Below are 21,424 nucleotides of genomic sequence, written 5' to 3'. Positions count from 1 at the left end.
TATTCAACAAAGTACAACTTTTATCATGTAGAGCCAAAGGTGAATAGAAATGGAGCATTCAATATGATTTCAAATTAACCCATACTAAGGAGGCATGTAGCAAATGCACTAACCTAATGGATACTTGGTTGGAAAGCCTGGCTTTCCTTGGTTGGACTGAATGTCAGTCCTCAGAGGATTCAAAATAAGAATCTGAAACTAGTTATATAAAATATATAAATTTCTCACAGAAGGTAACCAAAGAATTTGCAACGATGCAAATATTAAACTTTACAATATAAATAAATATCTTTAACCAATGAATTAAAATAGCAAAAGCTATGTAATTTAACAAATATATCCTTAATAAGCTTCATGTAAATTAATTAACAATGAAATACATCAAATATGAAATTTAGAGTTTTACCAAAGGGAGCTAAAAATTAACTAATAACTCTGTCTGCTACATTCCTCCCCCCTAAGACAAACGAAAAATTTCATCAATAAGGTCTTCACACTAAAATATCTATCAAATTGATGTATCTGCTGCACTGAAAACGCAAGTTTCAACAGTCATGTAAACATTAAATCAAATATATATAAGTCAAATCCAAATTCTGAGACAGTTCAATCTGTTCAATGGAGACCACTTCACTAATCTGCTACAGTTCATTGGTCAATGATAGGTTTTTGTGTTAATGTCAGTTTATTATAACTTACAGCAATAGGTCAACTATATTTGGTGTATGGAATGATTGGAAGGTGTATATGTCTGGCATGGTTCCTCTGACTAACTTATTGTCATGGATCATTGATAATGTTTAGTTTATGTGATACTTGCAGTAAAACTTCATGATAATTTGTATCACCTGTATTTTGTTTGTAGCATGGTGCAGTTAAGTGTATATTGTAATTGTCCAGACTTTAACTGGTTTGCCTGCAGATGCAAAGACTACTTGTAGGTCACAGTGATCAGAAAACTCCGGCAAAGTGGAAAGGGATTAATATAAGTTGCATAACTTGTTTCTCAATCCACTATAATTAAATATGTTTAAACTAATTAAACTAGAAAACTTTGCAAATAACAGGTATATTTTGGAACATGTGAACTGACATTTCACATGGCACACTTTTGCCACTTGGATGATGAGAGTAGTCCATTAGTTCATTGACACATTTAAAATTCTGATATGTACTAATTAACAATATGTGAACAAACGTCCCAAAATAAGTAATGTCAATGTGGTACCATGAAAAGTTTTCAGAATTGTCCCTGTTGCTCATTGTTGTAAATTGATAATTCCTTATTTTGAAAAAAAAAAAAAAAACTGTCACCAAGGAAAAAGTAGTTACTGGAGACGGGCAGATGCATGAAAGGGATGTTATATCTATCAATTAGACAAATATATAAATCTTAAAATTGGAAGCATTAGAACCAATGTATTAACATGTGAAATGCAGGCATTTAAACTAAATCCATGTATCCATAAATTACAATTTTAATGTAAAATCTTTTAATTACATATACAGATTGATGACATGATAAAGACATACAGTTCAAAGGTTAACAGAACAAATATTTGTATTTAACATATAACAAAGGGGAAATAACTCATTTATCTATATCCCACCCTATTGCCACAACGTAAACTGCTAACATTGCAAGTTCAACTTAATTATTAATATATATATCCCTTGTTCAACCAAGATATTAATATCTACCCCTTATTCAACCAAAATATCAATATCTGCCCCTTTAAAATATTTATATTTGTCCCTTGTTCAAGCAAAATATCATAATATCTGCCCTTTGTTAAACCAATATTATTAATATGTTCAACCCATCACTACATAAAAATGTGTCAAATAATAAATTCAATCAATCAAGTATTGGTATGTAATTTAACTTATAAATTTGATTTGATGAAAAAAAAATTCACACATAAAATGAACACTTTTATCAAGCTTAATGCTTTGAACATTTGAAAACTACTGTTCCTCGGTACTTTAGAAGTTAGAAAAGTGTTGACTCCTGCAGTATATCAATGATCGATATTATGTTTCCAAAAAGTATTTTTGTCTATGATGATCAATTTGTGCTATATGAAATGTAATCCATTAATTCATGAATTTATAAACTTACCAAATTTTCAATTCATGTCAACATATAACATTTCATTTGAAAATTCCCAAAAGTCAATGTGTTTATATGATTACACATGGCAAGCAGATTTTACATAAATAAACGTGAATAACAAAAAAACAATAGTAGATCTGAGTTTTAACATTTTTTAATGGATTCAATTAAAATTCTGATTACAGAATCAACATGTCAAATTCATTACTATGTAATTTGGGTACACTAGTTTCATGTTTTTACCAATTCTTAACTTGCTGTGTAATTTTATAACAAAAGATCATGGACTTTTTAGTTTGAATATTTTGGTAACTGATTGTCTGACATCTAAAATATTGTTCAACTATAGCAACGTGGAAAAAAATACTGCTAAATTAGACGATGCTATTGAAACTTATAATTCATAAACAAAATATTTAATCTTTGACAATTCAGAATTTATAATGAATCCTCCCTCATGCACATATCTGTGATAATCTGGCATTTAGAAACCATCAATGGTCAAAGTATAGAGTTTAATGGGTCAATACGACATTTTGAAAGAATATACTGTAAATTTAAAAAAAAAAAAATCAGGATTTCATATTGCAATATTAAAAACTTTGTTCATTCTTTAAAAATCACAATAAAAAATGCATGTGAAAAATCTAAATTAACTAGGATAATTTTGTTAAATACTAAAGACAAAAAAAAATTACAATTAAACTGAGTTCTATTTCTTTCAATTGTTCTGTTTAAATCATTGGCAAGTTAAAACTCATCTTAACATATAAACATCTCTGATTATAAATTCATTCCATAGTCTTGTCCTCATAACATTTCCCTAAAATTCATTAATTTACTAACGTTTTGGAAAACCTGTATGTAAATTAACAGATAGATTTCTGTATTTAATTTCATTAAACTCAAGCCATGTACAATGGTCAAACAAATTATTGGTTATTTTTTTATGAAACAAATTTTTACAGTGATACATGTATAAAACAAATTGAAATATATATAACAAATCTATTTTAAAAATTTGGAAACTGCAATGAAAAAATGAATCTGTTTCCAGTCTGTTGATGATTGTTGACACTATAGGAAATCGTTAAACACAGACATTGATGTCTTTGCGGGAAATCCCCACAAAGACTAAAATAGCACGGGTTTACAGCTATAAATCATTGTATCTAGATAAGATTTGAAGTATTCAGAAAATGAAGTTTTATAACACAAATAATTCACAGTTACAATAATACTAAACAAAAAGATTCAGCTTCTTGAAGATAAAATTCTGTCTATAGCATCATTCACATTTCCCATTGTAGCTGTCAATGCTGGAAATACAATAAAAACAAACATTAGTCAAATGTTGAAAAAAATAGTGTATAATGATGTATTTGCATGATTTTTAAATACAAGATATAAAATTTTTGTGATATTTTTATCATTGCAAAAATTGGAACCAGTTATGATTTGTATAATACTAGTATGTAACCAGATGCTCCGCAGGGCGCAGCTTTATATGACCGCAGAGGTTGAACCCTGAACGGTTGGGGCAAGTATGGACACAACATTCAAGCTGAATTCAGCTCTAAATTTGGATTGTGATTAAATAGTTGACACAGCATAGGTTTCTGACACAGAATGAATGTGGTCTAATGAACTTAAAATATTTTTTTTGCCTTTGAGCAATTCACTATGCTGTTGAATATTAATCCTCTCAAAAAAATGTTTGAAGAAATTTTCTTTTTATTTATGAAATCTGAAATGAGAAAAATTTAACCCCCCCCCCCTTTTTTTCACATCTCCCTTTCCCTTTTTCCAAAACTGATCTCAATTCAAATTTCTAATGGAGTTTGCAACAATAACTACTCATTTAAATACATCATAAAATATTAAAATGTAAAATAAAGTGCTTGTTAACACTGAATGGGAAAGATTGTTTTAATTTATCAGTTGGTAGTAAAAGTGAATATACATTGTATATTGTATAAAACAATGATTTAAGTTGATTCAACTACTATTCTGGACAAAGAAAGATAACTCCAATTGAAAATTTCTTGCTATTGCACAATATTGTGCAATTAGATATTTCTTGCTATTGCGCAATACTGTGCAATTGAAAATATTTGCTATTGCACAATACTGTGCAATTGAAGATTTCTTGCTATTGCGCAATACTGTGCAATTGAAAATTTCTTGCTATTGCACAATACTGTGCAATTGAAGATTTCTTGCTATTGCTGAATACTGTGCAATTGAAAATTTCTTGCTATTGCACAATACTTAATATAATAATTTTGGATCCTGATTTGAACCAACTTGAAAACTGGGCCCATAATCAAAAATCTAAGTACATGTTTAGATTCAGTATATCAAAAAAGCCCAAGAATTCAATTTTTGTTAAAATCAAACTTAGTTTAATTTTGGACCCTTTGGACTTTAATGTAGACCAATTTGAAAACGGGACCAAAAATTAAGAATCTACATACACAGTTAGATTTGGCATATCAAAGAACCCCAATTATTCAATTTTTGATGAAATCAAACAAAGTTTAATTTTGAACCCCGATTTGGACCAACTTGAAAACTGAGCCAATAATCAAAAATCTAAGTACATTTTTAGATTCAGCATATCAAAGAACCCCAAGAATTCAATTTTTGTTAAAATCAAACTTAGTTTAATTTTGAACCCTTTGGACTTTAATGTAGACCAATTTGAAAACGGGACCAAAAATTAAGAATCTACATACACAGTTAGATTTGGCATATCAAAGATCCCCAATTATTCAATTTTTGATGAAATCAAACAAAGTTTAATTTTGGACCTCGATTTGGACCAACTTGAAAACTGGGCCAATAATCAAAAATCTAAGTACATTTTTAGATTCAGCATATCAAAAAAACCCCAAGGATTCAATTTTTGTTAAAATCAAACTAAGTTTAATTTTGGACCCTTTGGACCTTAATGTAGACCAATTTGAAAACGGGACCAAAAATTAAGAATCTACATACACAGTTAGATTTGGCATATCAAAGAACCCCAATTATTCAATTTTTGATGAAATCAAACAAAGTTCAATTTTGGACCCTTTGGGCCCCTTATTCCTAAACTGTTGGGACCAAAACTCACAAAATCATACCAAATTTCTTTTGTGGTCATAAACCTTGTGTTAAAATTTCATAGATTTCTATTCACTTTTACTAAAGTTGGAGTGCGAAAACTAAAAGTATTCGGACGATGACGCAGACAACGACGCCAACGTGATACCAATATACGACCAAAAAATTTTCAATTTTTGCGGTCGTATAAAAACTTGTATTTCAAATTTTGAGAGCTTTATTTTTTTGAAAACGCAATTATTAATCTCATTTTTTTTTTACATTGCTCAACTATCTTGTTAATAAATGCACATAAAAATTTCTGAATTTATAGAAGCAAATTATTAGCAAGTTTAACACAAAAACTTCTATTAATTGTCTATAACCAATCAATTGTCACATGTCATTTTTCTGTTAATGAATATTCTACCAACAAGGGCTGTTCCCCTTGAAAATTATGAACATTACACAAAGAGATGGCACAGGGTACATGCATCCATAGAAACAATTTGTATTATTTTTTTTTCATTCTGTACAAAGGTTGTAAATACCCAACCAATAATGGAAGTGATCAAAGTCACTGGTTAATGATTGGAAGAGTTGTGCACATATTTATCATCTACGTTCCAGTCTTCCATTGAGGTATGGTGATGCAACTACAAGTATGATATAGCACAATTGCATTTAGGTGAATACTACAATTCTTTAGAAGGAAAAGCTACTTTTTGCAGTGATAAAGTGCACACATATTGCAGTTTATTTGAGCATATTAATCAATAGCATGTACTCTTAAGGTGCTTGATGATTCAATCTGATTCAATTAGCAGTTATTTACACCCTTGGCATAAAATTGTAATATGCATACCTCTGAGATTCTGTTCCCGATCAATAAATCCCATAGCAGCCATCTGTTCTAATTCTGTAGCATATCTCTGTTCTGGTGGTTGATTCTGCAGTAAACAATCATTTTGATATTTTATATTAAGAAATTGATATAGTTTGAGTTTCAAAGATGTTGTACATGGTAAAAAAATTATGACAATTTCGAGGATGTGAATTCTGGATAAAAAGAATAAACTGCATTCCTGATCTATCATAATTTATCTTTATAAATGTTAGAGATGAATAAGACATGAACAATGGCGTTGGACAAGAAAAGCAAATAAATTATTTAAACATGTGCCTGTCTTAAGTCAGCAGCCTGCAATCAGTGGTTGTCGTTGATTTCTGTAGGTCTTATCTGATTTTCTTTTTTATTAGGAATCTGGCTGAGGGTTTTCTTGCTTGAATTTTTTCACAGTTTGTCTCGTTGTGAACTTTTAAGGTTGACTAAACAGTATGTGTATTGATCATAATTGGAGGCCGAGGTGACCTTTTGTTTCTTACATCCATGTCATTTGGACTTATTTAAATAGTTGTCACCCTGGCAATCACATCACACCTCATTTATTTTATATGTACCAATATTTGTAGTATTGTTGCCAAAAACTGCAATAACATTTTAACAAGGAGAAACAGTATTTTATATCATTAACTATTGTATTTGTAGTATTTTATAAAATGAATAAGTATTATTTGTATTTTAATAGTCTCTCATAATTCTTTTAAGAATGGCACATACATGTATTTAATTGTTTTAACTATGTTTACTGTATAATTAATTTTATAATTGTATCTTGTTTTAATCATGTTGTATGTGGTGAAACTTTAATTAACTATTGAATCTGAATCTGAATCTGTATTCATGATCTGTATCACCATCTCAATTTAAGGAAATTTTTTCTAACAATTGTTTTCAATCCTGTGCTCATACTCTTAAACTTTTTCCCTCTACTGTAGTATTTGTTCAAATGGAAATAATATAACAAGAATATTTCTTCCACTTGAAAGTTGTATTATGAAGGAACTTTTATTTTGTGACAACGGGTACTTACATTAGTTCCTTGGGCCATTAAACTCATCATATGAGCCATTAAATTTGACATCTGTTCTGGAGCTTGTCCTGGTACTGGTGCTGGTGTAGATGTGGTGGTAGTTGTTGATGTTGTAGTATCCGCTGTTGTGGTGGTTGAGGTACTATCTGTTGAGGGTGATGTTGAACTCGTCACGGAGGTGGATGTTGATCCTGTGGTAGGTGTATCTGTTGTTGTTTGTCCAGGTCTTGTTAACAATGGATTCATCCTATAAGTTTTAAATTATAGTATAATTGGGAATACAATGACTTATGACTTCAATGAGAAAAAAAAAAAAACATATTTATGAAACAAAATGCCTCATCAAGTTGTATTGTGTGAACTCACTGTACTTATTTATTTAATTTCATTTTTATTGCGGTTTGTTCATTTATAAAAAGGAAGTTGTTTAATGCTCTCAAACCAAGTCTCCAAATATTTGTGTTTCTCAGTGACAATCTATGTTATATTCATTTTATTACTTTGCAAACTACACAATTTTTCAGGTGAAGGTACTATTGCTTAATTTAAAGACATTTCTTACCAAGAAAAGCTCGAAATCAATTCAGTTTTATTGTTAAATCAACCGACTAACACCACCAAAGTCTATTATTTCATTAAACCCTATTCCCATGCAAATAGGTGATATATACCAAAGATAGATTACTGTACAATTGTTTGTCTTTGTTCCAACCCATCATAAGACAAAATAAATCTCACCCTGGAAACAATCCTGGAGCTTCTTGTTCAAGTTCTTGCATGCCTTCCTGAATTCTCATCATGGCCTGCATTGCTCTGGGGTTGGTCAAAAAACTTTGTACATTTGGATTTTGCATCTAAAAGGAAAATAGTTATGATAGAATAATTAAAAATACATTCCATTTTCAATTTTAATCAAGTTACCATTACTAGAATATCAGTTGAGCCATTTTCCAAACAATTGATTAGTTTGTTTGATGTAATGCCAACTTGTTCATAGTCAATTACAAATAATTTGCTAGGTTTGCAAATAAACAACAAAATGATTTTTTAATGAAACCTTTCAAAACATCATTACTTAATTATAAGCACAAGTCATTTGGGACTGAACTATCAATTATGATAGAACTTACAACCAATTCTAATGAAATCACAGTTATTTTGGTGTTATGTGGGTTTAAACTTCTTTCTTTTTAACACTGGAGTGACTATACCAACATGATTTAGATTTGACTTTAGATTTCCAGAACTGCCTTAGACTTTATGTGATTTGAAGCTTAATATATGATAAAGACACTAATTGTAAAAAAAATTGTCTTATAGTGTTGCATTGCTGGTATCTAAAACCTCTCACGTTTACTTAAATATCCAAGCTTTATAATCAATTGATCCTTTTACCCTATCAAATGAGCATTCCCACAATTAATTGACTAACTTCTTACCATAAACAATTGTTCCATCCCTAATACACCTGAAAAAGGCTGTACCTACCTGTTGTACCATGTTAGGTAGCTGTGTTCTCATTTGTTCCTGTAACTGGGGGTTACCAGCAAACATTGGATTAGCAGACAACATCTACAAGATACATAAAATTAATTAGCTTTCAGGGATAATTTCAAATTTTCTTTTCGTCATTGTTTTGAAAATCTGATTTTACAATATTTAAAAGACTGAATGGAAATACACAGACAAGGGTAAAACTTAATGGCTCCTCCTCTATGGTAAAACAAAGCTTTTTTAATTAACTATTATTTAGAATTGTGGCTTTCTTATATTACAAAATATTTGAAATTTAGCAGACCTTTTTAACTATTCAATTTCAATCAACAATATTCAATTCTGTCAGGTTTTGCAAACAGCAATAACAACCCAAGGGAAATTATTTCCCATCTATTATATAAAACAGGTGTTTACCAATAAACCTTTCCTGTTTCTTCATACTTACATTTTGTGCCATTTCTGGATTTGACGATAAATTCTGCAACATGGCCTGCATGTACGGAGCTTGTAACATATTTTCCATTAATTGTGGGTTTTGTGTAATCTGGGACATTAAACTCTGCATTCCAGGGCTATCAAACATTCCTAAAAAAAAGACAATGATCTAATTGAAGTAAATGTAATAATTGTAATAAAATATAGTCACATGTATTTGAAATACATGATAAGACCTGAAATACCTAACATTTTTCTATCAGTATTAGGACAATGATGTGTCTCTTAATAAGTCATCTGAATTTTGTAAAAATACAACTGTATTCTGATTAAAGATCCACATGATCATTATTCTATCTATATTATATACAAACCTGTTGGCTGTCTAGGTGTTGATGATGTCCCAGAAGATGTGGCTGGGGTTGATGTTGTGGAGGGGGTGCTAGGTGACTGAGTTGATCCTGGAGCCCAGGGGTTTGGCAATGGGTCTGTATTTTCTCTACCCTGTTGTTCACTCTCTGTTCCGCCTCCTGTGTGAAATAGAAATACAAGATGCTAAAGTCATAAAGAAAGCTCCTTTATGAAATAAAAATACAAGTCGGTTACAGTCTTAAAGTAATTTGTCCTTTATGAAATAGAAATACCAGTAAGCTTAAGTCATAAAGTAATTCTCTTTTTCTTTTTCCTTGTATAATTTTTTTTAAACATTCTTTTGGTCAATTTTTCAATCTAACAAGCATGTTCTGTAAATTCAAGAATTATTTAGAGCATTTGTTATTGCGAATTTGTCATTTTAGGCTAAGGGCTATTCCAGAAAAAAATGTATGGGGGGTTGGAAGGCACATTGTATTAATAATACATGGGTGATGGGTATCAGAGCAACTTTTCACACTATAATGCACTTTAATTCTCAATTACAATTGTCTGGGTGGCGGATGCTGACAAAAACTGCCTTCCAACCACCACCCCCCCCCCCCCTACATTTTTTTCTGGAATAGCCCTAAAGTTATTGTCTGAAAACTAGAAAAATGCTTCTTTTTGGCCCCTTTTTGGCCCTTAATTCCTAGACTGTTTGCCCCATAGCCCTTAAAATAAATCCCAACCTTCTACTTAATGGTATGTACATTTTGGTACAATTTCAGAGTAATTGAAATACTTATACACAACTTATTGTCCTGAAACTAGATAAATGTATGTTTTGGGCCCCTAATTCCTAAACTAATGGGACCATAACCCGTAAAATCAATCCCAACCTTTCTTTTGTGGTTAAAAACATTGTGTTAAATTTTTTTATTGATTTCTATTTACTTATACTAAAGTTATTAATATATAATCGCAAAAAATTTTGCGGTCATATAAAAAGTAAAATAACAAAAATACCGAACTTTGAGGAAATATCAAAACAGAAAGTCCAGAAAGGGGTTGATGAAACCTGGTTTTATAGCTAGCTAAACCTCTCACATGTATGATAGTAGCATAAAATTCCATTATATTGACAAAGATGAGTGAAAACATTTTGACCGACCTGATGCCAACAATATATTGTCAACATTATTAACATAATAATATTACCCATTAAAGCGGAGAATGGATTTTGTCCCATTCCCTCCTGAGCTGCATTTAACATTGGTTCTTGTATATCTCTGTACATTCTTTGTAAGGCATTAAATCCACCTGGCAAACTCTGAAAAATAACAACAATTTTTTTTTTAATTAACTCTTGTATATAGGTTCATTATTTGAAATGCATTAAACAAACTAGCTTCAGTAGTTGTCGTTTGTTGAAGTGGTTCATAAATGTTTCTCATTTCTCATATAGATTAGACTGTTGGTTTTCCAGTTTGAATGGTTTTACACTGGTCATTTTGGGGCCCTTTATAGCTTGCTGTTCAATGTGAGCCAAGTATTTTTAAAAATTGTGACTTGGATGGAAAGTTGTCTCATTGTCACTCATACCACATCTTCTTACATCTAGCTAAACTCTAAAGAAACTTTTAATAATTTACTCACTTCTAAATTACTCATAGCTCTATCTTGCGATCTCATCAATTCCTGCATCATGGCTGGGTTTCTTGCTAGTTCCATGGTCTACAATGTAGTAAATGAAACAGATCAAACTTTGTCAGGTTAGTCCCATTGTCAAAACAATAATGAATCAAACAAATTAGAGGTCTACCAGAATAAGGCCTAGATGTTCCAAATGACAGGGTAATGATTAACATCTTTGCAAACTAAAGTTTTCATCAAGCTACTGTCTGAAAACTATATCTAATTTAAAAAAAGAAAAAAAACCAGTTTTATTTGTACACAAACCTCATCTTTTTTACTATCTAGACAATATGACATAACAGTAAATAATATAAAATTCACAATAAGTATTCAAGATTACTGCAAGTATTTTTCTTAACTTTTTTCTGCAGTCTTGTTTAATGAATTTTGTTAAATTATTTCCCTTCAACTCTTGACAGTTGAATTTCCAATTTCCTTCACAAAGTGAGAATGGGCACAGGGGGAGGGGGTAACCTTTAAGGTAAAATGTTTACCTGTCTCATAAGTTCTGGGTTGTTCAGCATGTGTGTTATCTCTGGATTTCTCTGAAATATAAATTATATTTGTAAACAAACTGATATGATGGAAATAGCAGAAGACTTTTATAAGGCCATAAAGAAATATCAAATCATGTTGGGTTTTTTTCCAAAATGGATGCTAACTTGATTGATTGATTGTTGGTTGCTTAACGTCCAGTGGCAAATATTTCATGCATGTTCAGGACGGGCAAGCTTGATTGAAGAAAACAAGACCATCTGGGTTTTTTTAACAGGTCATAGATCTGTAATAATATCTTGCTGTTGTTTCTCACATATATATAATAAAGAGGTAATTAAATTTCAATCAATATTCCAACCCATAAAATAAACAAATAACTTTCAAACTGTTGACAATTGTTCCCAAGTTCTGCTCATGGCCTTTAAGCATCTTAGTAATGTGATACGACATTGCTAGGATATGCAGCTATCTAAAATGATTTTCTTCATAGCTTGAGTTATGGGTGTGATGCTATAATTAATTAATAGTTCCCTTTTAACCAGGATGCTATATGAAAGTTTCTAGGGAGAACACTATGTGCTCATTTACCTCCATTAGTTCTCTCATCTGTGGATTGCTAGTAATCATTTGTCTCATCACATCAGGGTTGGACATCAAGTTTTGGACCATTGGATTATCCATCATCTGCCGCATCATATCTGGGTTACCCATCATCTACAAATCAATAACAATATTCACACTATCAAATGGCCATTAGTGGGTTTTAACTGAAGGTATACCAAAGAGGTTGTATTCCTTCCAAAACATAACTCATAAGATTGTTAGAACATATCGACAATTATTGCATTTACTTAAGACAAAAATACCTCATTCAGTGTAAATCTTTTCCTCAATCAAAAAACTTAAAAGCAAAAACAAAACCTAAAACCAAAGTAAGAAGCCTGTTGTCTACAATCTAGTGGTTGTTGTTGGTTGCTGTGTACCATGAAATGAAAAAAAGGCTGTTGGTTTTCTCTTTTGAATAGTTTAATAATTTGTCATCACCAGACAGTTAATAGCTTACTATAAGCTGTTGGTTTAGCTGTCAGATTGTTAAAAGCCTTTCAGTGGTATGTTATTATTCACAACTCTGTCCCTTTGTCTCTAACAGATATATATCTCTTTGGCAATTATTCCACATCTCTTTATTTTCATCATCAACATTTGGATGACAAATAACATTTTCAAAATATTCAAACAACATTAGATCTTTTTCTTTTATTTTTTTGCAATATTTTCTGATATTTTGTCTAATAAATACCTATCAAAAATAAACATCTTTCTCAGAAATAAAGAATGGTAAATTTCTCACCTCTCTTTGCATTCTTTGTTGCATCTCCATAAAATTAGCTGATCCCATCCCCAAGTTACCAAGGCCTGCTAAACCTCCAAGGCCACCAAGTCCAAATGGTGTCTGTCCTACGTCAGGCTGTGACTGTAAGATGAAACAAATGTCAATTTTGTAAAATAATTAATTAAGTGACAATTAAGATACATGTTCATAATGATACAAATCGAAAATATCATTATTTATTTATTTATTTATTTAACAAAATATGTTTATGAAAACAGTAAATATTACTATATGCAACACAGTAATAAAACATCAGCTAAAAAAATCAAATAATAAAACTTTTTTCATTTTTATTTTTAGAATATCTTTTTTTCCTTCATATACATGTATGTAAATAATTGAGATTTGTAAAGAAACATTTTAATATTCGACTGGTAAGTAGTTTTAAGTCTTAAGTTTTTTTTCATAATAAATGTTCTGTAGATTGTGTCTTGGGTTCATTGTTCATTTCATTTTTATATATGCTTAGTGTTTTTTACCCTTTTATTTGTTGTCTAGCGTGACTAAACATTCCCCAAAACTTACCCCAGGTGTAGAAGTAGGTATTGATCCTCCTCCAGGTGATGGACTGGGAATAGGGGCAGCTCTCTGTGCAGCTTGTTCTTGCGACTACAAAAATAAATCCATTTCAACTTTCAAATTATCCAAATATATACATGTTAAATCTATAAATATATTTCATTATGACAAATATATAAGGAAATAGGTTTTTGTTGATTACAGAGTTTAATTTACTGAAAAACAACTTATTTTCACAGATACTTTATTTTGTGTTAAGTCCTTCCTATCCCTTTTTTGCTGCAATTTAATTTCACGATTTTCAAATTAACTTGAAGTAGATGAATTAGATGAACTGTCATGTGACAGGCGGGTAACTACACATGCTTACCCTGTTTGATGATTTGATCACAAGATGAACTGTCATGTGATTGGTGGGTAACTACACATGCTTACCCTGTTTGATGATTTGATCACAAGATGAACTGTCATGTGACAGGCGGGTAACTACACATGCTTACCCTGTTTGATGATTTGATCACAAGATGAACTGTCAAACCATCTTTTATTTGATGCTGTTCTAGAGTGTCTTCATCTTTCAGTATTTTTCCAGCAAATATTAAACAAAGCTGTTCAACTGGAGCATTGAATTTCTGTGACACCATTTCTCTCAACTGTGAAAAACAGAAATAAAAGATATGTTACCAGGTGCAAGTAAAGTAGCTCTACACTTAGAGACTAGTCTAAATAATACTTGCCATTTGCCAATAAAGTAGTCACATAAATTTTGTTTAACAGTTTATTTTTTATATAGAAGTACCATACCTTTCAATCAGGAAAAATTGAAGACAAAACTTTAATCAACTTGATTATTAAATAACAAGAATGACAAAACTGTAAGGATATGTTGCAATAAGTGTAATGTCCCTGTAAGCTACTATTTAATGTGTTTGTGGTCACACTGCAATTCAAACTGCACACTTCATTGAATTGTATTCATATCTTACATTTTGTAATTGTCTGATTTAACTTAAAAGCAATGAAAATGTCATGTACTTTATATTTCTTTAAATGATTGCTTGACTGAAGGAGCTGCTAATCATCTGGTAAAACAAAGTTAAACGTAGTAGAGCTCTTGAGGGCTTCTTAAATGCTGGTATGCTTTCAAACTTCATTCAGGTCAGCTTGGTTAACTTTGGGGTCTCTAGTGCTAATTTTGCAATAGGCATTTGATATCCCTAATTGTCAATCAGCTGACTTTTATTTTAAGTTAGTGTAAGAACCTTTGTAAAATGATCATATGTATCCCATGATCAAGATTTTCTTAATTCTGACATACATGCATGTATGTATATACCATGTATACAGAGGAATAAATTTTTAAACTTAAAATGATACATGTACCAAACAAGTTTGATTCATTGTTTGTTTAAAACTCCCCATTAACATGATTAATCTGACAGGAGATGAAAACTCCATCATGAAATACCACATTTGATTATCTAATTATTGCTGATCACCTATGTCTCCCTTTGGAAAAATTCAAAATCAGGAACCAACTAACTTTGCATGTATTTAAAAAAGTTAATACGATCAAAGTATTGCAATAGGTCATTTCTGGAATCATGTCTTTCACTAGAAAAGATTGTCAATTTCGCACGCCTTTATGATGTCATTTACCAGAAAGAAGGCGCGCCTGTATCCCTGCTCTATTAAAAGTTTCCAGCACTTTCATAATCGTCATTCTGTAGGGTAGTATAGAAATAATTAATGTTCCGTAAACAGTTAGGGGACTTACTGAAATAAGTGATTTTTAAATCACTTATTTGAGTAGCAAATTCGAAGTTTTGTCACAAATTGTGATTTTGTAGTTTTACCAAAATTTTAAACACATAGGTTTAAAAAATATCTTTTCATTAGTAAAATTGAAAAAAATGAATTGTTTGATTCTTTTAAGTATCAAGGTTTATGCCTTTGATGCTATCATTTAGCTGCAAATTCTATTTTAGTTGAAAAAATGCTATAATAATGGCTTTACATGTACATAATGAACTGATACTTTCTTCACAGATTTTTCCCAGCAGTGGGAGTATTTTTCCTGTAAAGTTCAAGGTTTTATCTTTCAGATTATATAATAAAATTCTACTGTTCGCGATAAAAATTTCACTGTTCGGGGGTGTTGAAATTAGTGGGGGTTATTAAAATATGATACTTAAAGAAGTGATTTTTGGGAAGGAAATTGAAGTATGATACTTAAACAAGTGATTTTTATGTCATTATCCTAGATTCAGTACAAGGTCATCACCTGAAATGACCTGGTCATCCTAGACAACACAGATGTTGGTTCTGATAAGTTTAGAAACATAATTAGTCCCTGGATCATTAGTGTTCTATATTTAAAGCTACAGTAAAATTAAATCACTTCTTCTAGTGATTATTTTGTACTACTTAAATAGGTGATTATTAAAGAAAGACAACTCTTTCTTTCAACCTTTATGGAAATAATGTTACTTGAATCAGTGATTTAGAAAATCACTCATTTAAGTAAGTCCCCTGACTGGTAAAATCATAATCGAGATTGCCGTATGACTGAGGGAGGGTGACCATCCTTTTAGATTTAAATTTCCCAAATATTATGTGCAGTATAAAATAAAACTTTTTCACCCGTTTGCTCAACATGTGTTGGAAATTTCTATGCATACATTTTTGTCACGTGGTGATGGAAGTCACATGACAGATTCATCTGAAAACAGTTTCCCGGAACTGGCCTATTGGGACAAGTGGTCAAAATCATGTAGTTTAGATATATAAAATTAAGATGTTGTATGATTGCCAACAAGACAACTCCCTACAAGAGACCAAAATGACTACATGGTAGTACTCGCCAACTGTACAAAATGTATGCTGTTGTAAAGGTGACACAACCACAAATGGGACACTAACAAACACTAACAACCAAGGCCTCACTGGTATATACATTTGTAACTGAAACAACATGTGGACGAAATGATTAATGACCGTAAAGTCTCAAAGCAATACATGTGACCTCAACATACTTTTAATTTAATTACAACTCTTGGTTTAGTGCATAATAACTCTGAAACATTTGAAGATTTTGACGAATCTGTCATGTGACTTCCATCACCACGTGACAAAAATGTATGCATAGAAATTTCCAACATATGTTGAGCAAACAGGTGAAAATATTTTCTTTTATACTGCACAAAATATTAGGGAAATTAAAATCTAAATGGATGGTCAGGTCACCCTCCCTCAGTCATACGGCAATCACGATTATGTACTTACGGAACATTAATTATTTCTATACTACCCTACAGAATAACGATTATGAAAGTGCTGGAAACTTTAAATACATTGTAGAGCAGGGATACAGGCGCGCCTTTTATCTGGTAAATGATGTCATAAAAGCGTGCAAAATTGACGTTATTTTCCGGTGAAAGACATGATTCCAGAAATGACCTATTAAGATAAGTACATACCTGTCAACCTCTGAAAATGAAAAGTCAGGTCATGACCTGCATTGAGAAAAAAAATCTCAGGTCATAACGCGTACGACATTTTGCGGGCTCAATTGAAGAACAAAAATATGTTTACATATAATTTATATAGTCAATATGTATATGAAACAGTTAGAACATGTATACAAGTTTATTTCATACTATTGTTATATTCCATAGTAGCAGACTTGGCATTCTTTAAAAGAACTGCACTTGGTTTCAGTTCATAGCAATGCAAATGTGTATTCATTTTACAAGAAAGAAGAGCACACAGTGTATCCTTATTAAGATCAGCCCTACACTCTGTAGCTATTTTCTTTACTAAAGAAAATGCCCTCTCACTGTCTGCATTGCTGTTTGGCAAAACCAGTAATGTTTTAGCAAGTTTTGACAAAACAAAAAATCTTGGCTTGTTTTCAACTACCACTTTGTTATTTTCAACTGAAAGGGCCCTCTTTACTATTTGGGTGGTTTTAGTTTTTCCACAGGAATAACCTGAAGCTATTTCACAGCTCAGGTAAACATTCCTACATTTTGACTTTTGGTTACATTGAAAAAGACCGATAAAACCGAAGGTCGCATTACTTCTAAATACCGGAAACAATTCCGGTCAGAAATCCGGGTGAAACGGGTAATGTTAGAAATTCCCGGGACCCGCCGGGTAAAGAAAAACTCCCGGGTGAGAGGTGAAAATAACGGGTGTCACCCGCAAAAAACGGGTGAGTTGACAGGTATGTAAGTAGGTAATGATTTTATTTATACAAAATTAAAAGGGTTGTACAGTTTGTATATTGACCCCTCACTGCTTCAGCTTCCAACCCTGGGTTTAGGGTGTGATTCGTTTTAGAAGTCTCTCCCAAGTATGATTAATATATAGGGAGCTGAGCAATGCAAATGTCTAGTAAAAGTGATAAGCTGATGTAAGCAATTGAGTAGATTTAATCTGTTAATAGAACATTCTAGATAACGAATTATTGACATATGCAGTGAGAGAAGTAATCTTATGTATGGATTGTAGAGAGGTTTCAGGGATATTCTATAACTTCCTAGCGATAGATTTACCTCCTTAACATGAGCATTAGTATCTATTTCCATTTCCTGCTTTTCTTTTGGTGTTTTAACCGTGATTTTCATGGTTTTACGAGACTCATCCATTCGTTCGTCCGCCATAATGTCTGTATTTTGACCTGTCACTATTCTGATTCAATGACGCGTTTGATGCATACTAAAGTTGGTGTGTTCTATAAAACAGCTATGGTGTCTTTGTATTAGGGGCTTTCGAGACGTTTCGGCCATACACCAGTTCGGCCATGGTCGTATTGGTTCATACATTATTTCTCAATGTTTCATCAAGGATTTGTATAGTAACTATACAAATCCTTGGTTTTATTAATGTTGAGAAAAAAGAAAATAAAGGATAGCACAAGATTCGAGTAAAGTACAAAACATCTATTAAATGCTTAATGATCGAGAAACGATTGATTTGAAAAAAGAAATTAGTGTATTGTTTTGCTTCAAAATATTATAATAATAAAGTTGGAGCAAATAGATAATCAATTCCACTACAGATACGGACGATTGTATATCTAATTAGATAATTGGATTAGCTAGGTGATAAACTAAGTGTCAGAAGTGATTGACCGAGGCGCGTGTCTAAGATAATAAACCAATCCGCGGCAACTTGTAATTTGATTTGATCAGTCCAAAACAAGATTGTCAATTTTGTGTGCTTATATAATTTTCTGAAGAATTCAGGGTCGTAATTTATTTGGAGAAGTTTTTGAAATATTTGAAGTATATTTTTAATAAAACTTGATTAATGAAGATTTATCAAATTTTACTAACGCAAATGATATGTTTCTTGGTACCATTTAGCCGTTTATGCACCCTTACCACTTTGACTCATTGAATTTTTGACAATTATTTGATTATAATGGATTTTTTAAAATAACGTTTGTTTACAAAGATGCTTTATATAGTTCAAGAAAAACACAAAAATACGTTTAAAAGATAAATGAATTCTTAATCTGTCTTTAAATGGGGTTATCCATAATTGTCAACCATTTACCAAAGTGCACAAAACATACACTTTTTCAGACCCCCCACCCTCCCTCAAAAAGTGTACATCAACCATTTTCAGATTTCAAGACAAAAATCAATCATTTTTAAATAAAAAGAAGATCCTGCCTATTATAGTTTAGTTAATGTAAACATTTGCATTGAAAATAAACTGAACCATATCTGACTGTTTTATTTTTATTTAAAAAAAAAAACGTACGGTAATAATGTTGATTTTTAAACCCCTCCCCAAGTGTACGTTTTGTACACTCTGGAAAATGGTTAACAATTATGGATGACCCCTAACATTCAACCTCTAAAAAGGTCGAATAGAAATTAACCTATTTACAAATTTTATTTCGGCAGTATGTTTTCAGAAAGCTATCTCTGCATTCTTTTAAGCAATCCACCAAAATCGCATGTCACATTGCATTTTTCGCCTGTCAAGACGATATTTTTTGTAAACTAATCAACAGCAAATACTGGTACTACATATCATAGTAAAATGATGTATACACAATACTGGTTTTTTTTTTAAACATCCTTACTTAAAGCAGAGACATATAACACATTATCATTGTATTATATGTCACTGCTTAATGAAAAGATAAATTTATAAAATTGAGAATTGGATGTGAATATGTCAAAGAGACAACAACCCGACCAAAGAGCAGACAACAGCCGAAGGCCACCAATGGGTCTTCAATGCTGCGAAATACTCCAACCCCCGGAGGCGTGCTTCAGCTGGCCCCTAAACAAAAATGGTTCATTCTCATTTATCCAACTTTTTAAATTTATAGGTGGTACAGGTAAAAAAAAAAGTTGGATAGATGAGATCAAAGGTAATCAAGAACAAAGGTTTTTTCAATTAGAGTTTTGGTTAAATGACAGGTTAAAACTAAGACTGAAAATTATAGCCGGATTAAATTTTAGGTAGTATTATTAAGCATAGTATGTTAAAATGTGCAATGACATTTAGTTAATGTCATGTAAATCATTTGAAAGTATTTTTAAGTTTTTTTAACCGTTAATCAAAATGTGAATTGGATAGAAAAATATCAAGTGCACTTTTATTCATGAAGAGATTTGTCAATTAGATGGAGCTTTTTTTTTGTGTAATAGATCCCCTTCGTTCATTTTTTTCTGTTCTTCTGACCAAATGATCCAAATGGGACAAAATATAAGTTGAATACGTTTAACTACACAAAGACTGAACATGTCATATCAAAGTTCACACAACATATATACATATATAAACAAAAGCAAAAGCAATTCAAGCACAATGGTTATAAAATACTGGCACAGAAATATCAATAGCACACTGTGACTAAATAAATGTTCAGTAGATTCACACAACATACAATGGTACTAAAGAAATGTTCAGAAGATACACTCATCATACATTTAAAAAAAATAGTAATGCAAGCACAATGGTTAAAAAACGTAGCACAGAAATATCCATAGCACACACTAAAGGAATGTTCATTAGATCTTCATCCTAGTTTCAGTAGGTGGGATACTGCATCAGTGTAGTGATATACGTTGATGAAATTTCGAATTGAATGGCTATATATATACTACAACATGAGCTTAACTATGAAATGTAATCTTATAAGAATAGAGTTCATTCATTCATTCATTCACATGTTTTGGAAAAATTGCTGAGTACTGTAACATAGTTTTAATTTTTAACACCAAATATGCTGAACACGAACAATGTTTAATTTGGTAATCACCTTGAATCATCACCAGTATTATAAGTTAACAGGTGTCACATTTATTGTAATGTTATAACTTGCACTTACAATTTAAAAAGTGATAAAATGTTAATATAAAAATATTACTGATTTGTGGGTTTCTTCTGTATAAATGATGAAACATTTATTTATTATCTAAAATGTACTAAATTTTATTTAAAAAAAGTTTACTATCGCCTGTTTTATATATATTTTTTAAATAATATAAAAAACATACAGGAACAAATTTACTGTCAAATTTTAAAAAGACACCTTATTATTACTAAACAAACAACCCAATAATTAACAAAAATAAAAAGTTGGCTAAATGAGAATACCTTATTTTAAAAAGTTGGATAAATGGGAAGACACCACAAAAATGTATACTAGTTCTGTGATAATGAACGTCATACTAAACTCCGAATTATACACAAGAAACTAAAGTTAAAAATCCTACAAGACTAACAAAGGCCAGAGGCTCCTGATTTGGGACAGGCGCAATAATGAAAGTAATTAGTATATACAACACAATTTCTTCACAGTATGGTCATTACAACCATAAGGACAAATTGGCTCTATGGCCGAAACGTCTTGTTTCCTAACAG

At 31.3% G+C, this 21,424-nt stretch overlaps 1 protein-coding gene across 1 annotated transcript; it reads right to left on the bottom strand.

The window, feature by feature from the left end:
• Positions 1–1,462: 1,462 nt before the first annotated feature.
• LOC139519543 (ubiquilin-1-like) lies at positions 1,463–18,258 on the bottom strand. The gene is made up of 15 exons (XM_071311709.1): positions 18,088–18,258; positions 14,029–14,181; positions 13,535–13,618; positions 12,968–13,090; positions 12,205–12,330; positions 11,613–11,663; positions 11,080–11,157; positions 10,642–10,753; positions 9,444–9,599; positions 9,080–9,219; positions 8,626–8,709; positions 7,876–7,991; positions 7,138–7,384; positions 6,069–6,153; positions 1,463–3,435 (listed from the first exon to the last, which is right to left on the bottom strand). The coding sequence occupies exons 1-15, from the start codon at positions 18,193–18,195 to the stop codon at positions 3,371–3,373; spliced, it is 1,728 nt and encodes a 575-aa protein (XP_071167810.1). The 5' UTR covers positions 18,196–18,258; the 3' UTR covers positions 1,463–3,370.
• Positions 18,259–21,424: the final 3,166 nt, after the last annotated feature.

The sequence above is a fragment of the Mytilus edulis genome, chromosome 4 (assembly GCF_963676685.1).
Source record: "Mytilus edulis chromosome 4, xbMytEdul2.2, whole genome shotgun sequence".
Taxonomy (NCBI): Eukaryota; Metazoa; Mollusca; class Bivalvia; order Mytilida; family Mytilidae; genus Mytilus; species Mytilus edulis.
The sequence above is the reverse complement of the archived record's forward strand: the minus strand, read 5'-3'. Positions and strand labels throughout refer to the sequence as shown.